Source organism: Aythya fuligula, chromosome 14 (assembly GCF_009819795.1).
Source record: "Aythya fuligula isolate bAytFul2 chromosome 14, bAytFul2.pri, whole genome shotgun sequence".
Taxonomy (NCBI): Eukaryota; Metazoa; Chordata; class Aves; order Anseriformes; family Anatidae; genus Aythya; species Aythya fuligula.
Window position 1 is genome coordinate 4,810,156 of NC_045572.1, and position 27,680 is coordinate 4,837,835.

Below are 27,680 nucleotides of genomic sequence, written 5' to 3' on the forward strand. Positions count from 1 at the left end.
TGTAGTAAAACCATGCCATTCCTGCTATGAAAGGTCCAGAGAGCAAACAAGTAAGCATATGACACAGGACATGGCCTAGTTTTGTTGTTCTACAAAAAAAAAAAAAGCAGAAAATTGCAATCACTTGGAGTAACAAAAATGGGAGAATGAATCAAAAGATTTCTTGGAAAAGCATCCTAATGGATGCAGCAAGGCCATTCTAAGTAACGGCCAACAGCAGTGCTAATAAAAACTCATAAAAACCAAAGAGATTGATTTTTTTAAAAAATCTTATAGGGTGTTGCCTGTTTAAATTGACAAATCACATGTACCCTTGTAATTGAATCTTCTGTCGCACTTGTTTACATATGTATCTATGCTCACACATACATAGTCTGAAAATTACGGTTGTAGCAGATGGTGTGCACGGATGAGGTGGGCTGGGATTTCTACCTGATTATTCTAATGTCTTAATGGTTCACAACGATAAGTACTGGCCAGATATCTGTTGGAAATTAAGGTTGTGCTTCTGGCTGACTGAGGAGGTAGCAGATACCCTGCAGCTAGGAATCATCCATATTAATTCATTTACTTGGGAATTAAAACAATTATAAAATTAATTTGTGTAATGCATTTCCAGTATTAAAAATATATGTGCATATATTTATATACACAAATATACAGAGGCTTATACCTATAAATGCACATACAAATGTATATAAACAGACAATATTGTGTATGAGGGGGTTGTTTCTTATTTTTCATTTATATCAGGCTGCCAACTCCAGTTCTGAAGAAGTCCTATTACCTTATTATCTTCCTACTCACAGCTTTAGGATGAAACCTTCTTCTGTAAAGTATCAAGTCATTTCCATACTTTTGCTCCCAGTTTTGCTTCTGAAGCTAATGCTTCTCCTAATGCCTCCAATTCAAAGACATTCAAAAAATATTTAGTGAATTTTCTTAATGGATGAAGTAATACAGTGCATCATTTCCCTTAAAGTGGAATGTTAACTGAAATATGATTTCAGAAGCAATGACTGGTACAGCATAACTCAGCCCCAGTGAGGAGCTACACCATCTCACTAGCTCGTTAAAAACTGTTAGGCAATTTTTTAAATAGAATCCCCTGTTCATATATTGTGCAGAGTCAAATTTGTGCATATCACCTTCCAACAAACAGTATGAATGAATTAATTGGGTAGCTTAATTCACTTATGATGTTTACGTAACTACATTACTATAGGTAGCTGTGCTGAATTTACGCAACAGTTCTCTTTATCTTGCTCCTTTTGTTTCTTTCAGAAAAGGAGGGGCTGCTACCTTGGTGTCTCTTTCAAATTTTCTTAATGTCAGATGCACATCCTTTGCAAAGACAGGCAACGTCTTTTGGGAAAAAAGGAGAGCTTGTCATTTCTGATATGCCTGCATACTCACAGAGTCTGGATCGATCGAAGTGGCGCAAAGAGCCCCTTGCTGATGGTCTGCAGTTTGTTGTCGTAAAGAGATAGCAGTTTGAGATTATGCAGACCTTGGAACGTGTTTACCCTCAGGCAGTTGATCTTATTGGCATTGAGAAGCCTGAAAATAGAGGAAAGGTTTATAATTCATTAATCTTATTATAATCAAATAAAGATAGACTGAACTTTGGGGTTAAATCTAAAACATATTAACCCAGTCACCAAAGCCACTCCATATTTACACATCTCCATTTGCTTGTTACATTAAAAAGGTGAAAAAAACACAGACAATATTAGTACTCTCATAGCTAGAGAAACATATAGACATATAACAGTGCTAGCTAGATTCAAATACTTAATTTTTTTTTAATGCCTCACCTTCCCCATTTGTTCAAAATTCCAAACAAATATTTAAAGACTTCAGCTTAATATGCATGGAAACGGCAAACACTTCCCACCTTGCTATTCCATACACACACACATACGAAGTCCACAATGACAAAACCTTTTTTTTTTTTTCTTTTCCTTTTTCAGTTTTCTATAGTTGGCAGCTGTCTTAAGTCTAACTGAAATTTCTGAAGGTTGACATCTTGTGATAAGCAATGCAGGGTAAATTGGATCATGGAAGAACAGAAAATGTGATTCGCCTCAGAGACAAGAAGAAAGCAATGTAGGGTCTGGACTAAAACTTACTGAAATCCAACTCACTTCATGCCTAAGGATAGCCAAGAAGTGGGACAGGTTACTCAAAGAAGTTGCACCACCTCCACCATTGGAGATTTCAAGACAAGACCGGATAACATCATTAGCAACCTTCTCCAATCTAGTAAGCTGACTGCTTTGAGTAAAGGTTCTTAGGTCTTTTTGGCTAGTAACCACCTGATGTTCCCTCCAACTTCAATTGTCCTACAATTCTGTGAAGATATTTCATTCAATTTACGTCAGATGACTTTGCAGCTTTGGAAAAGCAGCACAAAGATATTTTGTCATGCTTTTATTTATTTGTTTATACTTTAGTTTGCAGATCTACACAGCAACCAGTTAGTAAAACTCATCAGTTCAGCCAGAAAATCTATGACAGGGCTTGTGCAAGTTCTCTTATGTTATCTAGCCAGAGTCCTGGCAACTATATAGTATATACCATCTCAACAACAAGCTGGATTGCTTTATGAGACAGTCAAACAGAGGAGCACTTAAATTGCCACTGTCATCTACATACGTGATATTTCACACATAGAAGGAAAATAGACAAGAAATGACCTATCCTTAGATGAGCTAAAATCCACATTTTTCAACTACTATAAGTATTAAAAAAATGGTACATCGCAAACAGGGTATGGTATTAACCCATCTCACTTCATCAGAAAGTTCTCGCTACTTTGCTGTTGAGTTTGAAAGGTTTAATATTATGTTAGTGTGACTCTCCATGAGATTCCATGCTCATATCAAATCAGAAGGCAAATGTATTTATAGGTAGAAAGGAAAAGACATTTTCCATTAAACACGCTTTAAAACTCACAGGGATTGTCTGTTTTTGAGAAACTGCACATAGAGCACTCTAGACAACAGGCCAACCTAACAGGCAACAAATGCACACTTGTTAGCTGCATATGATGCTTTTCTTTTGCTCCAAAATATAAGTTCAAAAAGCGCTTCTTCTGCATAGCACCATGCCTTTCCATTGCTGAAACCTTTGGAACATTTTGCACTCTACAGCTCTGTGCTCCCACCATCAATTTGGCAGAGCCTCATTACTGTATTAACAGCATACAGTAACTGTGCTGTGCAGAAGATGGATATATACTTGGGCAGAGTCCTTTTCTCAAGGAAGGCAGTGAGAGGGTGTTAGAGCAGAACTCACCACTCCAGCCAACAGAAAAGTCAATACCAACTCACCTAAATTTTCTTCTCCATGAGTCTTGGAAAAAGAATTTTGATGTAAGGTAAGAGAAAGTCCCATTGAAGGCAACAGACAAATTAGGTCATATTTTTGCACGAACTAATAATGCAAATCATTTTATGGTATCATGAGCAGCATTACTATGACCTCTCTGTTGCCAGTATTTTTGTCTGATAATTACATGACTCCTAATCCATACTTCCATTGACTCCATTAGAAATAACTGTAATTTTCACAATAAAGTTCCAGAATAGTTCCTCCTGTTTATTAGACTTCTGAGATTTTGCTTCAACAACAAACATCAATGTCATCTCTTACTACTTGCTTCTAATAGCCATTCATATGTCTAAGCCAAAGCAGCCTTCTACAGCTCAGTTCTCATGCATTATGCATTTCTCTTTTATACTTGTACTTTATCTTTTATATAAAGAACAGGTTAACAAGTCATTAGAAAGCATAATCATTTACTGAGTTTTGAACAATAGCCACAGACATACACTAAATGTTGCAAACACTCCCGTATCTACTCCCCATCCTTGGGTATTGGTCTCACGTTGTTTTTAGGTAATGCACATAAACTTAGATTGGTTGCTCCATGGCTTGGTACCTTGTTATACCTTGGCTTGGTACCTAGTTATACAGGAAGGAAACTGGAAGCAAGAATGTACTTTGATATATTTTACTAGATGTTATTTTCTTCTATTATTATACTTCTAGTTTATATTGCAAGTAGCACTTCTAATAAACCATTACGCAAATTGAAGATAATCTCAGGAATAAGAGAATTTACAACTGAACTACTCTTGGATTCTTATATATGGACAACCATCGTGTCTGCTTTAAGAAGTGCACACATAGCAGTGCAAAGCTCTACAGATGCTGCTCACCCCCTTTGAAGAATGGGCTAGAAGTTTAACGGTCATTGATCCCACTTAATAAGCCCTCAGAGCAAAGTTGACCTGGAACTGCAGTCAAACACAGGATTTAAATTCATTCTGTCTTTCAACAAAACATGAATAAACCCAATGCTGGCAATTAGAATGTACAATGTGACAAGGTTTCCTAGCATAAATGTTTGGTGACTAGATTCATGGTCATATAATCAGTGACATTTCTGTATGAGCCAAACACTAAAAATGAGCAAAACTTATCCTATGCGTAGTCACAAATACAGAGTACAGAGGCACACCCTCTGCTTTAAGCATCAGAGAAAGTAATTTGTAAAAGGAAAGTGCTTCTGCAGACTGTTTAGAAGAGGGAATTCAAGTACTACAAAGCTCTTCCAGGGTGACAACACCTATTCCTTATACCGTCTACACAATATATGTGCAGTACCTAAATCTAAAGAGGGCAGATGGTGTGCTTAATACTAATCCAGATGTAGCCATACCGGGTGAATCATAAAATCATAACATAGATTAATGTCCTATTTCTGACCAGAATCAGCGAGAAAGGGAAACGAAAGTGGAAAACCATGAGAAAACAAAATAAATCAGACCCTCTTTTTTTTTTTTTTTTTTTTACCTCCTACTTGCTGTGAATTAGAGGATGACTTTTGGCCATAAGCATTAAGGTTTATGTATCTTCTTTCAAAACACTCAACTATTTTAAAATATCCATTATGGATATTATTCCAATTCTTTTTTGATTCCTTCTTAAATGTCACAGCCCCCCAGGCTTTTAATTATTAATTAGGTAAATGTGACTGGCCTCACATATAGTTAAATATGATTTTTTTTTTTTTTAACACAAAGGCAAACTAGAAAAACAGATATACTGTAGCAAACAGAAATGCTGATCTTGCCTAAACACCGAGCTATGATGTAAAAGAGACTATGAGTTTATTTTCATTGGACTTGCACCAAAAGAAGGGACAATATTAAAAGCTGAGTCATCTTTTATCAAGAATTGCATGCTATTTGTTTTGCACCGATTTATTATGAAAGTAAACTCCACTAATTTTCCCATTTTGTTATCAGCTTGATTGGATTGAGATTTACACATGGCTTCCAGATGTGGTGCACCACTCAAATGTAGGTTAAAAATTCAAGTAGAAATAAAACTGCATGCTACCCAGAGGAAGGAAAGATTATTAACTCAAGTCTCCATTTTCATCCCACTGGATATGTTAAAAACATGAAGAAATCCTCTTGCAAGTCTAGGACCACCCCAGAATACGGGATGATGGTTAAGGACACTGTGCTCTGCAGACCACTGAAACAGTAAGCAGTATCACAATTCCACGATCCCTTTCCTGAAAGAGGGATGTGTGTCCACACTCATTGAAATAATAACATGTTTCAGCTAAGCCCTTTGAACAAATGTGTACTGAATTGGCACTGTAATTGTATCAGATGCTCATAAGCACCATCTGCATAATTAAGATGGTCTCATAATTGAATTATATGCCCAAGCACAGTTTCAAGTGATTAACATTTAAATAACATTTTGAACTCCAAAACCAAAATGATCGAAGAAATTGCTTTTTAAGAGCAAATGGGGATGTTGATATGGCTTTTACCCTTAGCAGTGTTTGCATTCTCAGCTCAGTGAAGTCAAGTAATCAAACTATCAACAAATAACTACGTAACTCAGAGACCGCAATAGCAGCCTAGCAACCTTAACACATACTGGAGACTGCAGGTTGATTTCTGTTGCTATAGAACGGACCAGAAATCATCCTAGGTAGAGTAATGAGCCAAAGGAAAGTAGTAGGGGAAAAAAGCTGCGCAGAACCACTAGAAAAATTCTTATCTTTCCTTTTACTATCATTTTGTTTTAACAATGATGGCAACACAATGAAAAAGAATCCCATGAAGTGTCTGGCACATCCTACATGCCAAACTCTGCTGGGGAAATGAGAACTCACCAGAGAAAGGCAGATGCAAAATGCATAGGAGAGGAGAAATGAAGTCATTTGCACAAGTAAAAGCAGCATACAAATTGAATACATGTGCCTTTTATAGAATATCAATAATCAAAGGCTTCACCTACTTTCAAAGGTACTACATGGCAGCAAGGAAAGGACTCCTGGCAGAAAACACTCCTTAGTATATAAAATACCTGTTACCAAAAGTCAAGATATTTTTTTCAGCAAGGTTTTTCCAGCATTTTGGTTTGAAATCTGTAGGGTATTGAGACCTTTTTTGCATTTAACGCAGTTTATTATGGGAGAACAGCTGAAGTGCCAATATGCAAGTATCCAGTCAAGGGCTGTGTCAGATGAGCTACAACAGCCATCTGAGCAGTCACTGATGAGCTGCACCTAATGATGTAGTTGTGTGTCCCTGCTTACTTATTGGCAAAATAGTCACATTAGGTTCCAGAAATGTTTCAGAATGGCCTGGAGCATAGAGGAGCAATCCGACTGCCTCCCTGTGTAAAGATATTTTGACATCTACTAAAATTTACATTTTCTAATGTGATGACTGACCACCAAAGAGTCTGTCAGTGCCTCAATTGATAATACTCAGTGTCAACTCATCATCACGCTTGCTTGAACCAGCTTGAAGTGTTTCTCCCCATTCAGGGAGCTGTATGATGGTGATGACAAATTTATTCAAAGTAAATTAAAATGGAAAATGAGCTTATAATGAGTCAAAAAGGAAGTGCAGAGCATAGTCTGATAGTCCTAGTTTGGAGAGATTTTAAAGGCCTCATTTCATTCCTCATCCAACAGACTGCAACTCTATTTGAAGTTGCAAACAACTTATTGTTTTGAAGAATAAAATCTGTAAAACAATTGCGTCATATGCATGTTACTACCTGGAGTATTATAAGCATGTGTCATTGTAGCATCTACACATCTGCTATTCAAAATTTGATATTGTCCATTTTACACCTACAGATAACCATATGATAATTCAGATACACAGGGGAATGAACACATTTTCTCAACTTCCTGCACTATCAGGGAGATAGTTTCTTGTATAATAATTGCTAGGAGAGTTTCTGTCAGGTGAGTCCAGCTTGGAGCACTGGCGTCAGAAGAGCTAATAAATTACAAGCTGACGTATGAACTAGCGGTTGTTTTGGGAAGCTGCATGCAGACAGATTACAGAAGTGACACAGAAAAAGCAGATGCTGTTGCAGTCTTTCATTAGTGCTTGACTGTAATTGTATTTCTGTGTCTGGCAGATGCTGCTCCCTCACTTTAACAGCAGTTATTGAGTTTAGTAATATTATCACAACAGCAGCCTAAATGCAGAAATCTAAAGAAAAAAAGCTTGAGGCAAAAGGCTTGAAAACAATTCTAAAGCTATTAAACAGGTCTGTGCAGAGAGCATTTTGTCCTGGACTAGAAGGATGAGGGCTGCACAGTAGCTCTGCTGTAGCTGTTCTGAGTATCAAAGAAAAAGTCCCCATGCCATTTTGCTAAGAAATTAGAATCACAAAATCCAGAAATGACATAGGTTGCAAAGGACCTTGGGAGGTCATCTGGTCTGAAACCCACTAAAAGCAGGACCAATTTAATTCAACTAGCCTTATCTGAGAAATAATTATTTTGTTGGCCCACAGGGTAATTCGTGATGGCAGTAAGCTCAAAAGGTTTCTTGTCCTTGTAGACTGCCCAAAACAGGGTGAGCTGTGAGGTCAGACCAGTTTGCTCAGAGTTTTTTTTCAGTCTTGTCTTTAAAACCTTCAGGAACAGAGATGCACGACTTCTGCTCCACTGCTTGACTCATCATTGTGAAAATGTTTTCCCTTATATCCAGTCAGAAGCTCTCATTTTATGCCTATTCTCTCTTTGCCATGAGAAAAATGAAGAAATCTTACTTACTAACATTACTTATAGCTCAGAATATTGTTATGTGAAGGAGAGACTACTGTGTTACAAAGGACTTGGAAATGGAGAACTGTCATTCCTTTATTCTGGCATTTATATGCTCTTTGCATCTCCATTTAATGACACAACAGTTCAATGTATACAATACAAAGTATTGGAACTGATATGCATTCTTTAGAGTTTTTATATATATATATATATATTTAATACTTCATATGGGTTTGTGCTTCACTGGATTTTCTTTGAGCGTCTAACAAGCTCTAAAAGTGCACAATAAATATTTGGTAGATCATAGATCCTATTTTAAGCTCTTAAGTACTGGGATTCTCTTTACAATTACAAACAAGGCAAGTACTTTAGACTTGGCAAGTTTACTATGGAGCTATTTTCCAAGCAACCTCACCAGAAAAGCTATGACAGTACCAAATATCATACCACGCATCTGAGGAGAAACAGCATAAAAAGCACAGTAAGAGGTCCAATAACTCAAAGAAAGTATGACTTGTTGAGTTTGGGGAAGGTTGATAGTAGCAGTTTTTAGAAGCATATAAACAACTAGCCACTTTGAACAAACCTGTTCTAAATAAAGGTCAGTCTGAGTTGTACCAATCAGATCTAGTTCCAAATTTAACTCAGGTTAGGTGATTGGATCTGGAAGTTTATTTTTTCACCATTTTTGAATTTATTTTATCTGTCAATATGTCAAAATCTAGGTATCATCAACAAACCTCTGCTTTCAATATATATGTACATCAGCAGTGTATCTGCTTGAACCAACATCAATACAGAGTTGACTATGGGATTTCTTCTTGCCCACAGAGCTTGTCCAGCAAACCATGGGGATCTCAGCCATGAGATTTAGGATCAACAGACCTGAGCATTTGTATGATTAGTAACTATGCAAAGTAAGCTCCCTGAAGAAGGAGGATTTATTGAAAACTGATACTTGCCAGACATGAAAAATGAGATTTCATCCACTCATATTATTTTGCTATATAATCTCTTTAAACAGTAGAGATTTTATATCTTTCGGTTCCAGAAAACACAGCACTCTGAAGCATTAAATGTAAAACTAATAAAAAGGCTCCCAGAATGTTTGTTTTAATATGGCTGGAGAAAAGAAAGTGTATTACTTAGGTATGAAAAATACTGGTTAACAAACTTGGTGCCCATTATCCACAGCTCACTGCCTTGAGCCACTTGACTCTGTTTCACTGCAGGCTGGCTCTGCACATTTGCTCCTTTAGGAGCAAGCAGAGCAACCGTCAAGTTTATCTGTCACAGCGCTGCTGAAAAAGAAAGAACTGCACAGCATTATGTTGTGCCCCCTGTGCAGTGACTGGCAGACTGCTTGGCAAACTCAAGGGCTCATGAAAGAGCTTGTCCACATTCCAGGAAAGCTGAAAGACAGGTGAGAAGGACATTCAAATGTATTCCACTTTCTAGACAGATTCAGTTCAGCTTAAGGCCTCCTGAACAGGCATTCAAATTGCCCATACCTAGCACTTACTTGAAAACTTAAGCTGAAACCACCTTTAGGTGAAACCCTTTCCACCCTTCTGATATTCAACAATTTACACAAGCATTGATAATTAAGCAAATTCTATTCCATACTTTGGGCTGATTAATGGCACAGTGAAATGAAAGTTAAAGTTTACTATAAAAAAAAAAAAAATCAGATTCCATTTTCCCCCCTTTGCCAAATCCAGATTGACCTAAAACTCTCAGAAGACATTTGATCCAGTCTGCTGAAAAGAAGCATGTATGAAGGACAGGCTACAGTAGCTTTCTAGTATCCTCTCTCCTGGAAACTTCAAACAGGTTAAGGAAAATGGCATGGTCCAAGAAAAGCTTCTTTTCCACAGAACAGATGTATAGTTGGACTTGCACAGTAACCTTTGCTCTTGAGTTGGTTAAAATTGCGTATTTGGGAAAACATTAAGATTTGTGAAATCAGCAATTTAACAGAAATCCAATAATGTGATTATTTACATGGGGAATGTTAACTATTTAACAATGAAGACTTCAAAAACAATATTTAAAATAACCCAATAGGGTTCGAACTAAAAAATACTACTAAAAACAAAAAATAATATCTAGATGTGCCTGGTTTCTTTTCTGCTAAATATGTTATTGACTTACCTTTGTCTTGTGTGACAGAAATACGGAATTCTAATGCTAGCCAGGTAATATAAAACTTGTTCTGAATTCTTCTTTTTCCACACACCAAAGACAGATTGGACAGTTTAAGATGCTGACATGCCTGAGTTGAGTATTACTTTACCCAGCTACAGCATTTTTGACATTAGTGGTAGTGCCTGTAGGTGTAGGGCACTTACACAAAACAATTCTGCCTGAATAAAGGTGGAGTCATCTGGGCCTGTAGTGTCATAGTGTATTTAAACAGAAGGATAAGGACATTTCTGAGAGGTCATGATGAGTCTTACCCAAAACAGTAAACAACAATATTATCTGCTCTGCAATTTCACAGTATTTTTTCCTTCTAAATAACATCTCAACACTTTTACACAGGACCCACCACCATTCCCCTTTTTCTGAGGGTGTGCTGCCGTACCATAAGACCAATATATTTTCAAAAATGTTCCAGCTCAAGCTTAGGAAATTATACTGGCTACCAGGATACTTTAATCATAGCCTTCTTATCAGTATGTCTCCAGACTAATAGGAAGAAATCCAATCTAGAGCCCACTGAACACTAAATTAGATCTAATCATAGGGCACTTTTCCAACTGTTCAACAGCAGGTCTAAAAACAGCAAATGCTGTTTATTTTTTAGGTATCCGTTAAAATACTACAAGCAATCCCACAATACTTGCTTCAAAGTCATGATCAGAATAGTGTGCATAATCACCCAATGTTCACCTTGCCAACAGCTACTTTATATTTAAATTCTTTCAAAAGTCCCTGAAAGCCACTGGAGTCACAGGACTCTGGGAATCCCATAAACAGGGCAACCTCTCAAGATTTACATACTTACATCTTCTCAGCTTGAGAATATTTAAATGGTTAATCTTTTTAACTGTTCTCTGGCATATAGATTTTGTCCCCATAACAGAAAGCTGTCAGCTAATTCACACTGGAAAATTACTGCATCTGGGCTCCAGCAAGTAACTCACTGAAAGCCTGCACTACACGCACAAAAGAACTATAGGAAAAAGGGGCTGAAACATGTTTAATGCTTTATTCAAGAACTCTAGACCCCCATTTTTATAGGGCAACGTGTGAGCCATGTGTTGAGTGGTATTTTCTTTTTTTTCTACTTGGAGAAACAGCATCTGTAAAGAGTCCTGGGTTAGAAACAGCAATTGTGTATTGCTTCAAACTAGTAAACATAATATACTTTCTAGATAGAAAAAAAACATACACAACCAACCAACCAACAACAAAAACCCAAGAGTTTGATAAAGCTTGGATTTTAATAGTTTCTTTTGCAGGGATCAAAATAACGGGTAAAGTTTTAGCTTTCCTTTTACCCACAGCATCTTTGTTGTACCAAACACAACATGAATTTAACAGCGACAAACATGCCAGCTCTATCAACATGCACCAGGTCCCAGCTTCTAAGCACTTTCGTGCTTATTACTCTCACTGATGTTAAACTACCACCCTCCTAAATATGCAGTCTTCTCCTAGTGCACAGACTGATCGCAAAGGCACTGAAGTACTAACAAACTTGGGAGGTATGGGAGAGGAAAGGAGCTGCCAGAAAAAGTATGTGCAAAAGGCCAAGACAAAATAATTGGCTGTCTGCAGGAGGAGATGAACAGCTTGCTACCATCGCAGCTCAAGGTTTGTCATAGCCAAACCATATGTGCTCTTGCTTGTCCTTCTCTAGAATAAGATGGCCTATGTTTGCAATTGAGATCTTATGGCTAAATTACACACCTGAATAATCCTCTGCTTAACATAGAGCAATTTTGAACTATTTTACAAATTAGCTCTTTCTCTTTGCTCATGGATTTATAATCAAAATCCACACCTATTTTTGTATAGCATACAGCTACATGTACTTCAAAGACAATGGCACACATTAAAGATTAATCATGACATTTTGGACTTTCATTTCTAGTTGTGTCAAGAACGAAAGGCTTACAATAACATGTTAAAAAGCTACATTTTTTATTTTACATTTTATTTCATTTATTATTTGGGAGTTTTGTGGAGTGGGGTGGGGGGACATGAGATATGAGCCAGAATCACTTAGTTTTATATATCACATTCTCTGAGTACATAACCCAAGATGATATTCAGAATGCTAGGAATAGAAGTTCTTCACATCTGCTCCCTCTGCTGACTGGCTGAAATAGTAACTGATTTCCTTCTCTGAAGGAGTTAAGGGTTCCCAGTGTGATTACGGAGACGAGTGAGTGGAATTTGGAATTTCACATTTGGCTTAGGAAATATTTTTATGGTACATTAATAAATACTGACGAGTATATCTTATCCCTGATCATGACAGTGTATTAAATCACACATGGCACAAAATACTTGAATACACAATAGATTCTGAAATGGTTTCTCCCTCCAACTAAACCACAGTTGGCATGAAAAGGATACAATACTGAGCATGGCTGGTAACAATAAGATAGATCTTTCATATTGCCATTTTGCTTGCATGTGCAGATACTTGCAACACAGTAGCCCTGAAGGATCTAGATATTCAACCACAAATGCTAAATGTGTAAAAACAATCATATGGCAACTCCACCCTCACATCAGTCACTGACCAAATTTCCTTTCTTGGACTTTGCTGAATCTTTCATTTCCTCCACACACTTAAATTCTCTGTGTCTATTATCTGTTACATGCACTGCGCTATAAAACTGTTGGCATCTTACCTTTATTTCAGCCCTTGCCTCCCTCTTGCCTGACACAGAAACAACAGACAAGCACATCTCAGTGAGTTTTCAGTGGAAAAGATGATTATATTAATGTCAGAAGCTGAAAAATCAGTAAATCTAGTTAGTATGTAAAATAAAGAAGAGGAAAGGATCATACTTACAGCAGCTGCAGAGACACAAGATCATCAAAAAGTCCCTGGGGAATCTCTGTGATCTTGTTTCCATAGAGCACTCTGAAAGATATGGGAAGACAAAATAAATCTTAAATAACAGACCAGTTTAGTGTCCTCCCGTCTCTGCATTATCACCTTTATTGATCTTGTGCACCATGCCCAGGATCTGTGGGCATTTCATTTAACTACTGATCTCATTTTCTTTTCAGAGAGCACATGGTATTAAATGAGTCGTTATGATTCAGGCTTCGTCTGGTGTTGGAAAGCATTTCTAATGTAGAAACTGGACATCATCCAAAAATTGTATCTAAAATATTTTTCATTCTGTCAAGGTTTTTTTTCACCTTTTTTAGAAGTATTTTAACCATTGAAAGGCACATTGCCTGACGCAAAAACAGCTCAGTGATAGTGAATTTAAAAGCCAAGAAGCACAAGCTAGTTGTAGATAAAATTCCATGTAACTGTCCCTCTTAAGATACAACAATTTGCATGAAATGTGACAGAGGCATCACTGGGTAAAATATTATGGCTTCACCAGCTGCTACTACAACTTCAGCTAGCTAATATACATAAAAAATAAAAATAGCCTGAACTGGGAATAATGATAGATTTTGGAAACTCAAAAATAATTTTAGGTATAGGTTGCTTATAAAAAAATTAATAAAGAACTACTAACACAAGAAGGAGTCACTGTAAAAGCTTCCATTTATTCAACCATAAATATATACTGATACCTACAATTCAGTTTTAAAATTCAAAGTATTTCATCTTTTAAAATGGAAAATAGCAGATATACTATCATCAGAAACTGAACTCGAAGTAAAACAGACAAAACTGGCAGTATAATAAAATGCGCTACCTAGGGATCAAAACAAAATCATGTACGACCAGAACACTTTAATTTCAATCATTTACTCATGTGATTTCTATAAGCTGGTAAAATTTGTGAAAACCAGAATTTGAGTTAGGAGCTGGTAAGAGAGAAGATGACTAGGCTCCCTCTGAAAATTTTATCCCGTACCTAAACATTTTAATAGACTTCAAACTGGGGTAAACAATATTTATTTAATTCTGAGCTCTGTATTGGACACGGTAAATGGTTATAAACCAGCCTAGTCATAAACGAAAGCTGTGCTGCTCATGTGCTGAAGTGGTTCATTCCCTGACTTTTTAATGTGGAATAACATGCAATGAATCAAACAACCATGTGAGGCTTGTATGCTGGCTGAAATCCTGGTTTACCCCATCTTTCAACATTTAAATTATTATGGCGAGTTGAACACACTGAAAAACAAACACTTAGCATGATGGGCCATTTACAATACTCTCTGGCCTTCCCAGAATATGGCCACTTCAGTTTGCTCTTCATCAGTCATTGGAAGTATATCACCTCTGTGGGAGAGTTCCCAGATCAGCTCATTCCTGAGCATAAATACAATGAATCTAAATAAAACAACACAACTTAGATATGAAATTCTAAACTTGAAACTTCATTTTTCATGTTTTTTGCAGTTTAGAAGGATCTGAACTTCTACCCAAGAAACTAATGATCATAGCATTGTATTTTCTCTAAACAAACAAGATAATTTCTGTCTATTGCAGAATCAGGAAGCTGGTTTTTAATGTACTGTTACAGTTAATGGGTTTTGTGAGTAATGAACGCCAGTACCATTAAATTATTTTTCCTAATTTCATTTGAAAATAAAGTATGTAACAATAATAAATAAAATACATAAATAATAAGTACATAAATAATAATAATAATAATAACAATAACAATAACGATAACAATAATAATAATAAATAAAGTTAAAACATGAAGTTAGTGCCTACAGAATCTAGCATACTTCTATTTCAGTTTCCATTTTTTACAAACAGTATTTGTTTAGCGAGTGCATCACCTACACACAAAGTTTAGATGACAAGCTTCCTGAGGCTGCGCGAACATTTCAGTTCTGTGAAGTAGCAGGATAATCACAGCTGATCGGTAATGCATAATACTACAGAATAGAAGGAAGATTTCCGAACCTAACCTTTACGAATGCCTGTGGAAAGAAGGAAAAAATCCCACCACCACACTAAGGGTTATTATGGCAGTAGAGATAGTAAACACTGATGTAAAATAAAACCTTAGAGAAATCTCAATATTTGTACCTAGTTGTTAGTTATGGTACTACTAAATACAAATATCAAACTCTAACTCCGGTTGGTGCAATTTTTCATTTACTTAGTTAAAAGTAGGGAGGTCATAATGCTGAGTTCCACTGAATTTGAAACCTTGGATGTGTTTATACAGCCTGTTTATTATTTTGAACTAAATAAAACTCATTAAATGAACTTCTAAAATGAAATAAAGCTTCAAATTTTAGAAGCTATGAAAAGAAAATAAGCAGTTTCAAACCTAATTGGTCTTCTGTGCTTGTGGCACATTAGCATTCGAACAAATTAACAGCTAAACAAAAGTCAGTATGAGAGCTCAGGCACTTGTCTCTAATTCATATTCATGTTCAGCACTACACAGAGCCAAATTAGCTAATGCCACTGTCTGCCTGCCATGCCAGAGCTGAAGTCAAACGTTTGGTCCTACAGAAAGAAGCAAAGAGGAGGGGAGATGCATAATAGCTTGCATCTCAGTTGTTGAGTTACTTATTTCTATTTACTCTAATAGAAAGCATATAAACTTTTACTCTACTCAGAGCTCTCATTATTTCTATTTAAGATAGGAAAACATACTCGTCCCCACAGTTGTGAACAACGGGCAGGTCCTTGATTCAAGATGCTTTTGTTCTGAATGTACCAACTGCAGCACTCCAAGATTGTGCTATGCAGTGAGTCAGCCTACCAAAAAGATCGGCCAGGTTAGGTACACCCCATTAGTGCAGCCACTGTCCTCTGTGTCCTGTCCTTCTGCCTATCTCAGAGGCAAACACTGCAATGTTTCTGGAACAGCAGCTTTGGGAGGGGACATGAGAGGGAAAAGAGGGGGGCTGCAAAAAACAAAAACAAACAAAAAAAACAGCACAAACCAAACCAACCAAACCAAACCAGACAAAACACTAACTTGATAAGGGCATATAGCAGGGAACTAATCCAGTCAGTTAAGAACTTCTATTTAAATCTCCAGTGCTCTTACCACCAGAGATAAATTTTAGAAGATTTGTTTAGGTTATTATGAGTTCTGAAAATGCACATACACTTGCATTCCTTGTGCATTTTGGTTATATTTAGCAGGATATGCAGGTTTATCAGCTGTTGCGCAAGCTTGGCATGGAAACGTAACTCTCCTATCCTCGAGCATCTGAAATTTAGACGCAAAATATTTTTATTAAAGCTGCATGAATAAAGTTAATATGTAACAGAAATCAGTTTAGTAACTGCTGTCGACAGACAATCAGTGAATCAGAATGACATTTATCAGAATGTTAAAAAAATACTAAAATGTTCATTCTGTGCTCCTGATTGTTGATTGCCTTCTCAACTTTGGTGGAAGATCAAATTAGCCACAGCTCTGACAAATGTCATTTACTATCAGGTGGAGAAGATAAAGCTCTAAACATGATGTGCTCTTTGGGGAAAAAAGTCAGCTATTCCTTAATTCTATATTCACAATGCTAAACTTGAAAGTAGGAAACAAAGGCTGAGCCAAAATAAATTGAGAGACTGTGAGATCTCCTTTTTCTTATCATTCCTTTCTATCTTTTCGCAGTCCACCTGGAAGCATCCTTTACAATGGTGGAAACCAGTCTGAAGGGGGAAAACAGTCACAAAAATGTGTAAACACATCAGACTCGCCAGTGCATAAATGTTATTCTTGTCTTTTCCACAAGGCAGGTACATTTAATACTTAACGACCAGCATGGGGGATCCCTCACTGCATGTTTAACTCAAGCAAACTTCGCTCAGTTTTTTTGCAGGTGGCTTTTCTAACATCAGCAGGTTGCCGTTACGGCATAGGTGCAGCTGAGCCATGAGGGGGTCGTATTCTCAGTAGCATGCAGAGCCATCAGCTTGTCACTTCACAGCTAAATGCTTTCAGCATGGCCCCAAACCACAAACTGCTGTTCTTCAAAAGCACCTGGCAGATTGGCTCGCAACTCACAGCAGTTTTCAGGCTGCCATCAACCTTCCAAACCCTGGGAAGGCCAAAGCAGATGGAGTGCAGCCCCCCGGCTGCACTGCAAGCATCAGAGTGGGTGCCTGGAAGAAGCACCCTAGTTAGCTGAAGAGGCTGTGTTTGCTGAAAATCCAGTTATATTCAGCTTTTTACAAAAAGTGCTCTAAAAATGGGACTTCTTTTTTTTTTTTTTTTTTTTTTTTTTTTTTCCAGTTCAACTAGTTGCTTTCAATTAAGAGAACTGGGACAAGGAATGACTTGTAAACCTTTCTTTTACCCCTCATTAAATTAAAATGTGCAGTTCTGTGTGTAAGATAAGTTATGATGCTTGAGTTCCTATCTGGAATCTGTAGTGCCCAAACACTCACAGCTTCCCCAAGGATTACACTAAGACTTTTCCTCCCCCAGCTGCCTACTTGGACAGAGCCTGTGGGAGTTTATCATCACTGAGAGCTCCTCCGCAACAATTTCAGCTGCAATTGGCCAAAAGGTTCACATTTTATGCCAGGAAAGAGGAGGGGAGATTAGGATTTGGTAGGAAATTGTGCTGGCAGATACATGTTTACTCAGAAAGCTGAAGTACAACACCTACTGCATTTTCAAAAAACTCACCCATCCCCTCTATAAAGTTACTATGGATCTGCAGTAAGAAAGGATATAAGCATATTAAAACCATAACAAGCCATTATGATTATTCACCCCAATTGTGGCATTGCACTTTTATATCCCAATATAAATTGTATCTATTCCAATATACCACTAACTATGAAATTTCCAATTCAAAATTAATTGTTACAATTAAATTTCAAGTTTTGCAGATTAATCCAACTGATGTTCTAAGTAGTTAAATATGAAGATTAAACAGTAGGAACTGTCACTGCATTGCTTCATCTAAAAGCTTGGACTACATCAGACAAAGGAGGCATTGCTTCATACCTAGCAACAAGTACGTTATCTTGTGTGAGAAAGTATCTGAGAGCCCTTCAGCCTCAGGGTCTTGAAACGTAAAAGTCTCAGTCATTCTTCACAGTCCCTAGACATTCTGACCTCTTGGACAGTTTTGAACTTAAGGAATTTGCAGGCTTTACAAACACACAGCCTTTCATATGCACTTAAGCTTAGCATACCTTCTTCTAAGTGTCTGAAACAGTTATTGCTGTGCTGTCCTTATTTTACAGTTCCTTGGCATATCATACTTGCAAAGGTAGTTGTGACTTAGCTGCTTGGTTAAGTCCGACTCCAGAATACGGAGCTCTTTCCCTGGAAGTTAACTCAGAGCTGTTTTGGGGTATGAAAGCCCAAGACAGAATCCCTTACTCTAAACCATATGGTTTCCAGCTAACTGTTCCTTTATTTTGGCTTGGCTCACACATTCTTACTGAAGTGTCAAATTTTGACTTTATGCAATGTCTTTTTCAGTCCTCAAAATGCTTTTAACTTTCCTTCAGACTGTGAAAACAATCCTTGCTAGGAAGAATTATATTTCCCAAGCTGCATCCAATGGCACAGGCTCAATAAGAATTCACGTTTTCAAAAGAGGAGGAATTGATAGGGGTAAAAAACAGCAATAAATTTCTAATATCTGAAAGAAACTTAGACATGATTTTTTTTCCTGCACTATTTCATATTTCTTCATAACAAGTTAGGCTAAATAAATCACAGTAAAACTATCCAAAGCAATTTGTTACCTTAAAATAAGTTTGGCAGTTATCGCAATAGACAGTATTTTATTGCAGATTTCAAATCACTATGAATGACACCACATACATCACCCAGGAGATGATTGTCTGAACGGGGCTGCTGTATCAAAATCTAAGCAGTCTCTTGTCTTTGTGCCCAGACTGATCTCAGCTTTTAAATCGTTCACAAGCTTAATTCAGTACATGAACTAAAGCAACGGAATTCTCCCTCTGCGGTGATCTGAAATTTATTCATTCACAGTTTAACACACCGAAGGCTTAGACTATTTTGTCATATCACATAAAATGTCCCCAGATAGTCTGGATATGGCCTTCCAAATGTATACTTGTGGGAAGTTTACTGACCCTGAGAATAACGTTTATCTTTGATGCCATTAACAATAACCAAATGCAGATACTATCCTCTTGCTGATATTGCAGACTGATTTGGAGTTGATTAAATGAAAAATTAGTTTACTTCGTGCAGCAGTCTTGAAACATGAAACTATCTATAACTCAGCTCCATGTCCTGCACTGAGTTATTAACTACCTCCACTCCAGCAAAGTGGAATTCTTAACCATGTAACCTGCAAATCAAATGCAATACAAATAGAGCATTTCTCAATCTTTTGCTTAAAATTAAGATAATGCATTCTTTTGCAATTAGTTGATTCTGTCATGCTCCTCAGTGCAATGATACTATTTGCTCCCATGTTTGTATGGAAAGAAGTATTAGACAGCAACACACAAGTCTTACAACACAAAAGCTGTGTAATATTAGCATGGCTCACTTGCAGCTGTGCTGCTTACTGTTTTTAAGATTTGAATTTTTCCAATGATTTGGTTCTCATCTTGCATATTTCATATGGTTCAAAATACTGCAGTATCACTACAGCTTACGGCCTTCAATGTATACCTCCTTGCATCTTCTCTTTGAGATGGATAAATATTTTCACTTTTTCAAGAAGGGGGATTTTGGTATAGAAGAAACAAAGGATATTTTTCTAACAGCTGCCATAGGAGCCACACAAGAGAAATTTTTTCTCCTGAATCACACAGTAGCATCTTGAAGATGGAAGACATTCTTTTCTATGTCTGGATCTCAATAGCCTTACAGCAAGCACCACAGCTCTGTTCTCTCAAAACTAGACCCCATCAGAGTCTGGATCTTCCTGTGCCTTCGGTTTTGTCCAGAAACAGGTTTGAAGTTTAGTTCATACCAAAAATATGCTAAGGATAAAAACCCTAGTGTCTAACTATTGGAAGAGAACTTCAGACATGGTAACAGAATTAAATCTGCAGAAAAGATGCATGGCTGACCTCAGAGCACAGCCAACATGGGACACAACGGGGCGGGGGTGGGAGGGAAGGAGTAAAAAGACAGAAGACTCTAGGAAGAATTAAAACATTCTTAAAGAAGAAGAAAAAAAATACATCTCCAAATGTTTCTAAGAAGAAATATGGAGTAGAAATTTATAATTCCAGAGAACTGTTGTACATATAAGGGAACAAAACCCAATGAAAAGTGGACACAGAGAGGTCCTGGTTCCTTACAAGAATAAGCTTGACTTTCTTTTGTTAAGTGCAGAGAAAACCCAAGGTAGAAATGGCTTTTAAAAATGTTAATATTTTGTGACCTGTTTGACTCCCATAGTTGGACTTCCTGATAGAGAAAATATATGGATTTAAAATAAGAACTTATGACCTTCTAGGACTTACTAGAACATGGATCATTTAGCATATTTAAAAGATTTAAGTTATATATATATTTTGGAGGAAGCCACTTCTGTAATAATATATTACAATTATTGAAACTATAATATGCCTTTTTTTTTTTCTTTCATCTCTGCCTAAGAACAATAGGCAGAGTACTCCAAGAAACAATTCTGCTTGGAAACACTAAACGAAGTTAACTTCAGAAAGTAGAGCAAGAACCCACTATATACAAGCCTCCACTAGTCAGCTAGACTAAAAATTTTGGCCATCTTCCAGACAAGCACTTTCACTCTCCTGGACCCATAGGGAGCATTGCAATTGCACGCAAGCAGGGACTAAAGGGAGGAGCTGAAAATGGGAATAATGCAGGAAAAAAAAAAAAAAGCAAGGATTGATTATAGGCAGTACAGCATTACCTTATTTTTAATGTAACAAAGTTGGTTACTTTCATTTGTCAATTAATATTTTCCCCTCCTTTACTCAGCAAGCTGAAAAATCTTGCTTTTAACTCAGCAAGCTGAAAAATCCAGTTGCTCTGTGCATGAATAAAACCTCAATGGTGTCTCATTAAAATGTATGCCACCGATCACATTTGACTTACATACACAAAAAAAAACAAAAAAAGTTACTCTCAGCTGAGCTAAAGCATTGTATGCAGAGCATCATTCCTTCAGGGCATGCAGCTGACTAAAGTTATTGGGGCCTCAGGCTCAAAAACACCACTTAAAAGAGAAAACTCTAGTAAGCAAACTGTCTTTCTTCACTTCTACCTCCTTGTTCTTTCCCCTTTGGCAGTTTCACTTGGAGGGCTGGCACTTCAAAGGAGTCATCTACTCTTGCAATTGTCTTCCAGTAGCTGACAGAACTGGACTGGTGGCTATAGCAGAGATCAGATGAAAATGCAACTAGATCCTCTAGTTCTGTGAAGGGCTATGACAGACTTAGGGGAGCTTTCTCCAGAGAAGCCCAGATCCTGCAGAACAGCAAATTACCTTCCTCCATGAACATATCTACAGCTCAGAAACTGAAACAACTAGTAAAGTGACTGTCGGGGAAGAACCTGCCAGAAGCCTATGTGAAAGAGCAGGGAACTAAACTACCTCTTTCCTATCAGCCACAAGGAGAACATTTGTAAGACCTACCTGCAATGAACAGCGAGAGTGAAGCCTTCCAAAAGAAAGTAAAAGCCAATGGCAAGCACAATGTCAGCATGCCTACAGCATGCCTACTGAAAGAGGTTAACAAATTCAAGGCTGGAGTTAATACTATCCTAGAAACCAGCCTGCCAAAGAGAATAGAAATGGACTGCTTGTTACAACAGCTCTGTTTTGCTGAGGTAGAAGGAAACTGAAGCAGAGACAAACACTGAACAAAGGCAAGACTATTCAGATGCAGTTTCCTTACTTTAGTCCTTACTCTGCTGCATCTCATCTCTCTGCCCTCCCTCTTCCTCCTTGTAACCTCCTTGTAATTGACTTCAGCACTCCTCTAACCACCAGGGTATAAACACTTAAACCAGTTTGACCTCATTTAATGAAAACACAGTTTTGGATGACCAGACAGAGAATATAGTCATTTCACTTGCTTCTGTGTGCAAGTTGTAAGTTTATAACTTCCTGCCCATTTTATACTCTCATTTCCTCTCTCTCCAATCTAATGTATTCTGTCCCACTCTTGGGGCCACCTGGGGGTATCTGAATTACTTGTAGCTAAACCTGAAGAACTTCTGATTTGGGAAGTCAACCCCAGTGGAAGTGTCTTGCCTGTCCAGCTTGCTCCTACCTGGCTTTGCCAAGATGAGAAAGCTGTAGCATTGCAGCACCAGCAGTAGTTTCATCCAATGCCAAAACTGTAGTGTTCAGTAAATGTCATTCTCTTACTGAATCATTTCCAGACAGCATTGAGGGATTTGATCATTTCCACAGTAGGTTGAATAAAAGTGCTCTAACTCTTTGACAAAGGCTAGCAACACTTAATATATATTTCTGGCATTCTCCCAGCTGGATTCCGGGCACAATGAAACGCCCATCCTTCTGCATCCTGCCTCAAAGTTTCCTGCAATACAAGTTTAATACCAAGCAGCCTTCTAATAGTAGATCTAGACAACAAGTTATATAGGTTGTCAGAACTACCCAGCATTCAGAGAATAACACTACGGTAGCTTTTAGAAATAAACTACAGCCTTAAAAACGATGGTCTGTTATATGAATGAGCCAAACGTTTTAAAACTGTCTTTAAAATTAATGGAGTTAAATATCAGCACAATTGAGTTTACCCTCTTGTCTCCACCTAGGCCTCTTTTCCAACACTCTGTTCTTGTTCGTTCTCCATATGCAGCTTCTGACCTTGTATTGCTCTGTTTCACCAACTAAAAGCTTCACTGTTTTAATAGTGCTGTGAATAGCTAGGTTGAAATATCACTGCATTTGAATTCAGCTTGGTATTACAAACAGTTTCTGTGCTCTATAAAGAGAAACGAGTGGTTGTCAAGAGATCCTACCTTCATTTTAGCTTCTGTATGAAGTAATATTTTAGTCCCTTTCCAGCTTAATAAAGTAGTAATTACAGCTAAGAAATATAACCTTTTTTCTTAAGAGCTCAGGTTTTTCCCTAGCTAGTTTGAAAAAAAACTGTAACAGAAAAAACACAAAAGTGCAATCTTGGTTCTGTACCCTGATTAATATCATCAAACACATTTGAGCTGTGATACGCTTTTTTCTGTGCCATGACGAGTTGGGGGGGCATGGATTAGCCTGCAGGTACACAAGTACAGTAGATGAATTAATGCACCTTGGGGGTGTTCAACTATTAAAAAAAAATCATAGAGATGTGCAAACAGTTCCTTCTCCTAGCCTTCATGATCAGTTTTTCATTTTCAAAAGATTAGATTCTTCATGCAAGTTGGCATTTGCTCACAGAAACATAAGTTCTCCCAGACAGCACATTATCATTTTTATTTCTCTTACATGCAAGCTCTCCCCAAATACTCATTCAGCTCTATTTTCTACTTACAATGAAATGAGAGATTTCAAGCCTTTGAATGCATCAGGTGCAATGTCAGATATTTGATTCTTGCTGATGTCTCTGTAAAGAGAAGAGGGGATTAAAAGAATATTTGTAAATTCAAATTTGATGAAAATAGTTTTGCTTGAATACTTTTATAACTGTGGTGTTTTGGAAGAATATACTTGGTACAAAAATGGAACTAAAAGACTATACTACCTCAGAGAAATTACAAACCACGTAAGAACACAGATATGCAAGTTCCAGGAACAATCAGAAAACATCAGTCAGTATGACAGGCTGAAGCCTCAACATGTTGCAGCTCTCCTGTTGATAACGTTATGAACAGTCAAACAAATAAAAGTTTTATGAAAAACTTTGAACAACAACAGTGAGGTAGCCGAATGAATAAAACCTATTGGTAAAACCATCTTAAGAACTATTAATAACATTGCGACTCTTTGCAAGCTCTCCCTCAGGCATGAGGGGCAGGCTGTACCAAAGTTCAAAGAATGTTTGAACGTTTAAATGTGGGGATGAAAGTCTAACTTAAAAACATAGATGACTGTATTTTGATTTTAAGTGAAATCATAGATAAGATGAGGAGAGGCACAGACACAGAGGCAGGTGCCCGTGTCACAGAGCTCAGCCCTGTACCAGTGATGTTTGGGTTGTAATGGCCTGGAGAAAAGAAGCAGTACAAAAATCTGCCATGACCATGATCTGGTGCAGTAGGAGAGAAGAGGACTAATGCAGCAATGGCAGTGCTGCCCAGATTTTCAGATGCAAAGGAGAACACTAGAGCATTTGAAAGGACCCATGAACCTCTGAAGCCAGTGGCATTGTGGGGGGCAGTCAACATGTTGCTGCCTGCTGCTGGGAGCCCCAGTGAGACTCCACCAATATTCTAGCTATGATGGAAGTGGAATTCAGTTATACAATGCTGTAATTTGCTAGGGAAAGTGAGTTCCTGGTTTGAAAAACCAAAACAAATCAAAACAACTTTCAATTTTAATCACAACCAACCATGTATATAGAGATCAAATACAGACTGCACTTTTTTATTTTTTTTATATATGGAACCAAATTTACTAATGCTTGGGACACCGTTCAGAATTGGGTGCCTTATCACGACTGTCACTGCAAACCAATCGGTCTGTCAATCAGTACAGCTAGGTGCTTAGCTGGGGGCATAACTTTCAGCCACCTGGCTGCATTCACTGACAGTTGGTATCAGTAGTATCAAATCTTTTCATTGATGGCTGTGGCTGTAGTAATGCAATATTTCATAGTATACATCTTTTTTTTTTTTTTTTTTTTTTTTTGTCTGCTGGGTTAAATGCTGACAATCCCAGATTGACACTAAATAAACATTCCTCAAAGAACTTGGTAATCAGAAAGTCAGTAGACTTTACACATGTTTTGAGGCATAAATTCTGCTGGAAAAAAAAAATCATTTAATTCCTCTGTTTTCAAATCTAGCTGCATAAAGGGGGATTTTCTTTGGTTCTTTTTTAAGGCTCATGAAACAACTGTTCTGCAACTTACTGGTGTTTTCTGTCTGAGCATCCTGCCTACAAGGAGAACATTTGGTGAAGGTTGCTTGTTCTTCAGCTCAGCTCACAGCAGCCAAGTCTGTGGCAGTGAAAATAGGTATGTGTATTTTTATACCTTTTGTTAAATCTGTTTAGACTGTCTGCTAGCATTTGATGGTTTTGGTCTAGTAATTCATATGTAAGCAGAAGTCTGGAGGGAATTTGTGCTATCTGTGTATTAGGGAATAGTAAAACTTATCACAAAGAAATGAAATCATGAGCTTGCTGACCAATGACGATCTGAAAGGGGTCATCTAGTTTTTGGAAACAAGTATTTCAGCACTATTTTATTGATTTGCTACATTTCAACATTTCCATCCTTTTTCTCTCCTGTGTCTGGATGCTAATGAGTGTATAACTAATGGTGTCTGAACATGCATAAATGCCATGCTGTGTGATGACTCTTACCTACTTCATGCAGATGCACTACAATCAGCATTAGAAGATAATTAGGCACATTATTTCCTTTCCATTAGAGCCCAAGCTCCACTGCTGTTGGAAAAGGAAGCTCCATCTCCTTCTGACTTGACTAAGGCAAAGGGATTCAATTATGTTGTACTTTTGTTCCCTTCCTTTAGTCCGCTGCTGGCCGGTAAGATCTTCCTAGTCTGTGCTTGATTTACATCACGACAAAGAGATAAGGGTTCTTCTAACCTGCACAACTAAGTCAATTTAAGCCTTACAGGGCTCATTTCCATAGTTTACGGTATTACTGAATCACTCAGAGGAATTGTGGCTCTTTAGCTGGAAATGTAATGAACTTATCAGGATTCCACCCAGGCAGGGAATACATTAGTCACATCACACTCGTCTCCCTGCAGCTCTGACAGTGCAGTGAAGATGATTTTCTTTCAAAAGGTTGTTTAACACACCTTGGAGCATGGCTGTGCTCTGTTACCAGTTAGGGATATAAATTGTTTTTTAACTTTGCAGCAAGGAAGGAAGGATACCCTATGAGTCACTGTATAACATATGACTGTATGGCAAAATACATTGGCTTAAATGTCTTTACTTTAAAAGGTTTTGAAACAAAACATTTATTTTTAGATGCAGCCAAATGCAAAACTATTAATAACACTGGATGAACAACCTCTTTGTTGACTAGCATTATTAGAAACACATTAGTTGATAATCTTTAATATTTTAAAGTGGACTATTCTTATTTGACAAGAGTACTCAGTAAAAATCCACGTCATGTAATGTTTTAGCTTTTAAAAGCTGCTTAACAGAAGTATCAACACCACAGAGCTACTGAGAAGACTGAAATCTCAGTGTGTTTTTGGCTAAGATATAGTAAAATGAATGTGACAACACAAAATGTCATTACAAGCACTAGAGTTAGAGAGGTACAGACACATCTTTCAATGTGTGTTAGTCTTGTGCTACAAACTCGTTCGTTTAAAGCCTCAGAAAAGCAAAGACAAAATGTGAGGGAATGACATAAACTTTGGTACTGTTAGGTTAGAAGTTACTGAACTACAGTACAAGCACAACAGGTGATATGCAAATATATTTTAGAAGGCATGTCTGGGCTAGGTTGGGATGCACCTCAATCAAGCCCACAAAACCTCTACTAGAGGCCCTGGGTTATTGAGCAGAGAGCAGGAGTTGTAACGTTCCCTTCAAATCAGGGGAACCATCATTCTGGATTATGCAATTCAACTGTGTGTTTGAATCCTACAGGTGCCACATCTGCATTCTGAGACTGGTACATTTAGCTTCATTAAATTTATTGTGTGAGAAGATGTGAGAAATTATGAGAAGTCCACGACACACAAAAGATTTCAACTCTTCACCCTGGAAGTTCCTAAAGAGACATTCTAAATAACTATAGCTAGCTGCAAATATAAAGTTAAATTAATATACACACATCTACAACCATCTCGATTTATTAAGTCATGTGAAGATTATACTGGACAAGTGACTCTTACCTATAAACCAGTGCCAGTTATCTAATTATTTAAGAAAAAGAAATGGCATCATCTTGCAGGAAATACTCGGTGAATAATCAAAATACTGAGACTGCTGCAAGTGAGCAGTCTGTATCCCTACCATTCTACCATATGTACTCACAAGAAGGAGTAGAACACAATAATATGATTCACAATGTTGTGTTAATATTACCCTCTGAGTTCTATCAAAATATTATCTATAATAAGAAGAAAAACAAAGTTATTCATTTGCACTCTGGGTACAAACAAAATCAATAAACTTCTTGCTATTACACCACTCATTGAAATTACCGTGAAAGAAATTAAGAAAGCATAAAGACTTCAGTGATACCAAGCATGTCTTGCTATTACCTAAATGGGAAAGAATGAATAATTCTTTTCTTTTAAGGGGTAATTTCTTGACCAAAGGATGGTCTTGTGTTAATAATGCTGGGATTCTTGCACACAGAAAAGATAATGTC

At 37.4% G+C, this 27,680-nt stretch overlaps 1 protein-coding gene across 2 annotated transcripts in view; it reads right to left on the minus strand.

Moving 5' to 3' along the window:
* Positions 1-27,680, minus strand: part of SLIT3 (slit guidance ligand 3) — a 516,877-nt gene that overhangs the window by 135,995 nt on the left and 353,202 nt on the right. For both annotated transcript variants that reach the window (XM_032196646.1, XM_032196647.1), the window contains exons 12-14: positions 23,682-23,753; positions 13,149-13,220; positions 1,417-1,560 (exon numbers count right to left, since the gene is read on the minus strand). In XM_032196646.1, the coding sequence (XP_032052537.1) occupies positions 1,417-1,560; positions 13,149-13,220; positions 23,682-23,753 (288 nt within the window). The remainder of the gene's footprint in view (positions 1-1,416; positions 1,561-13,148; positions 13,221-23,681; positions 23,754-27,680) is intronic.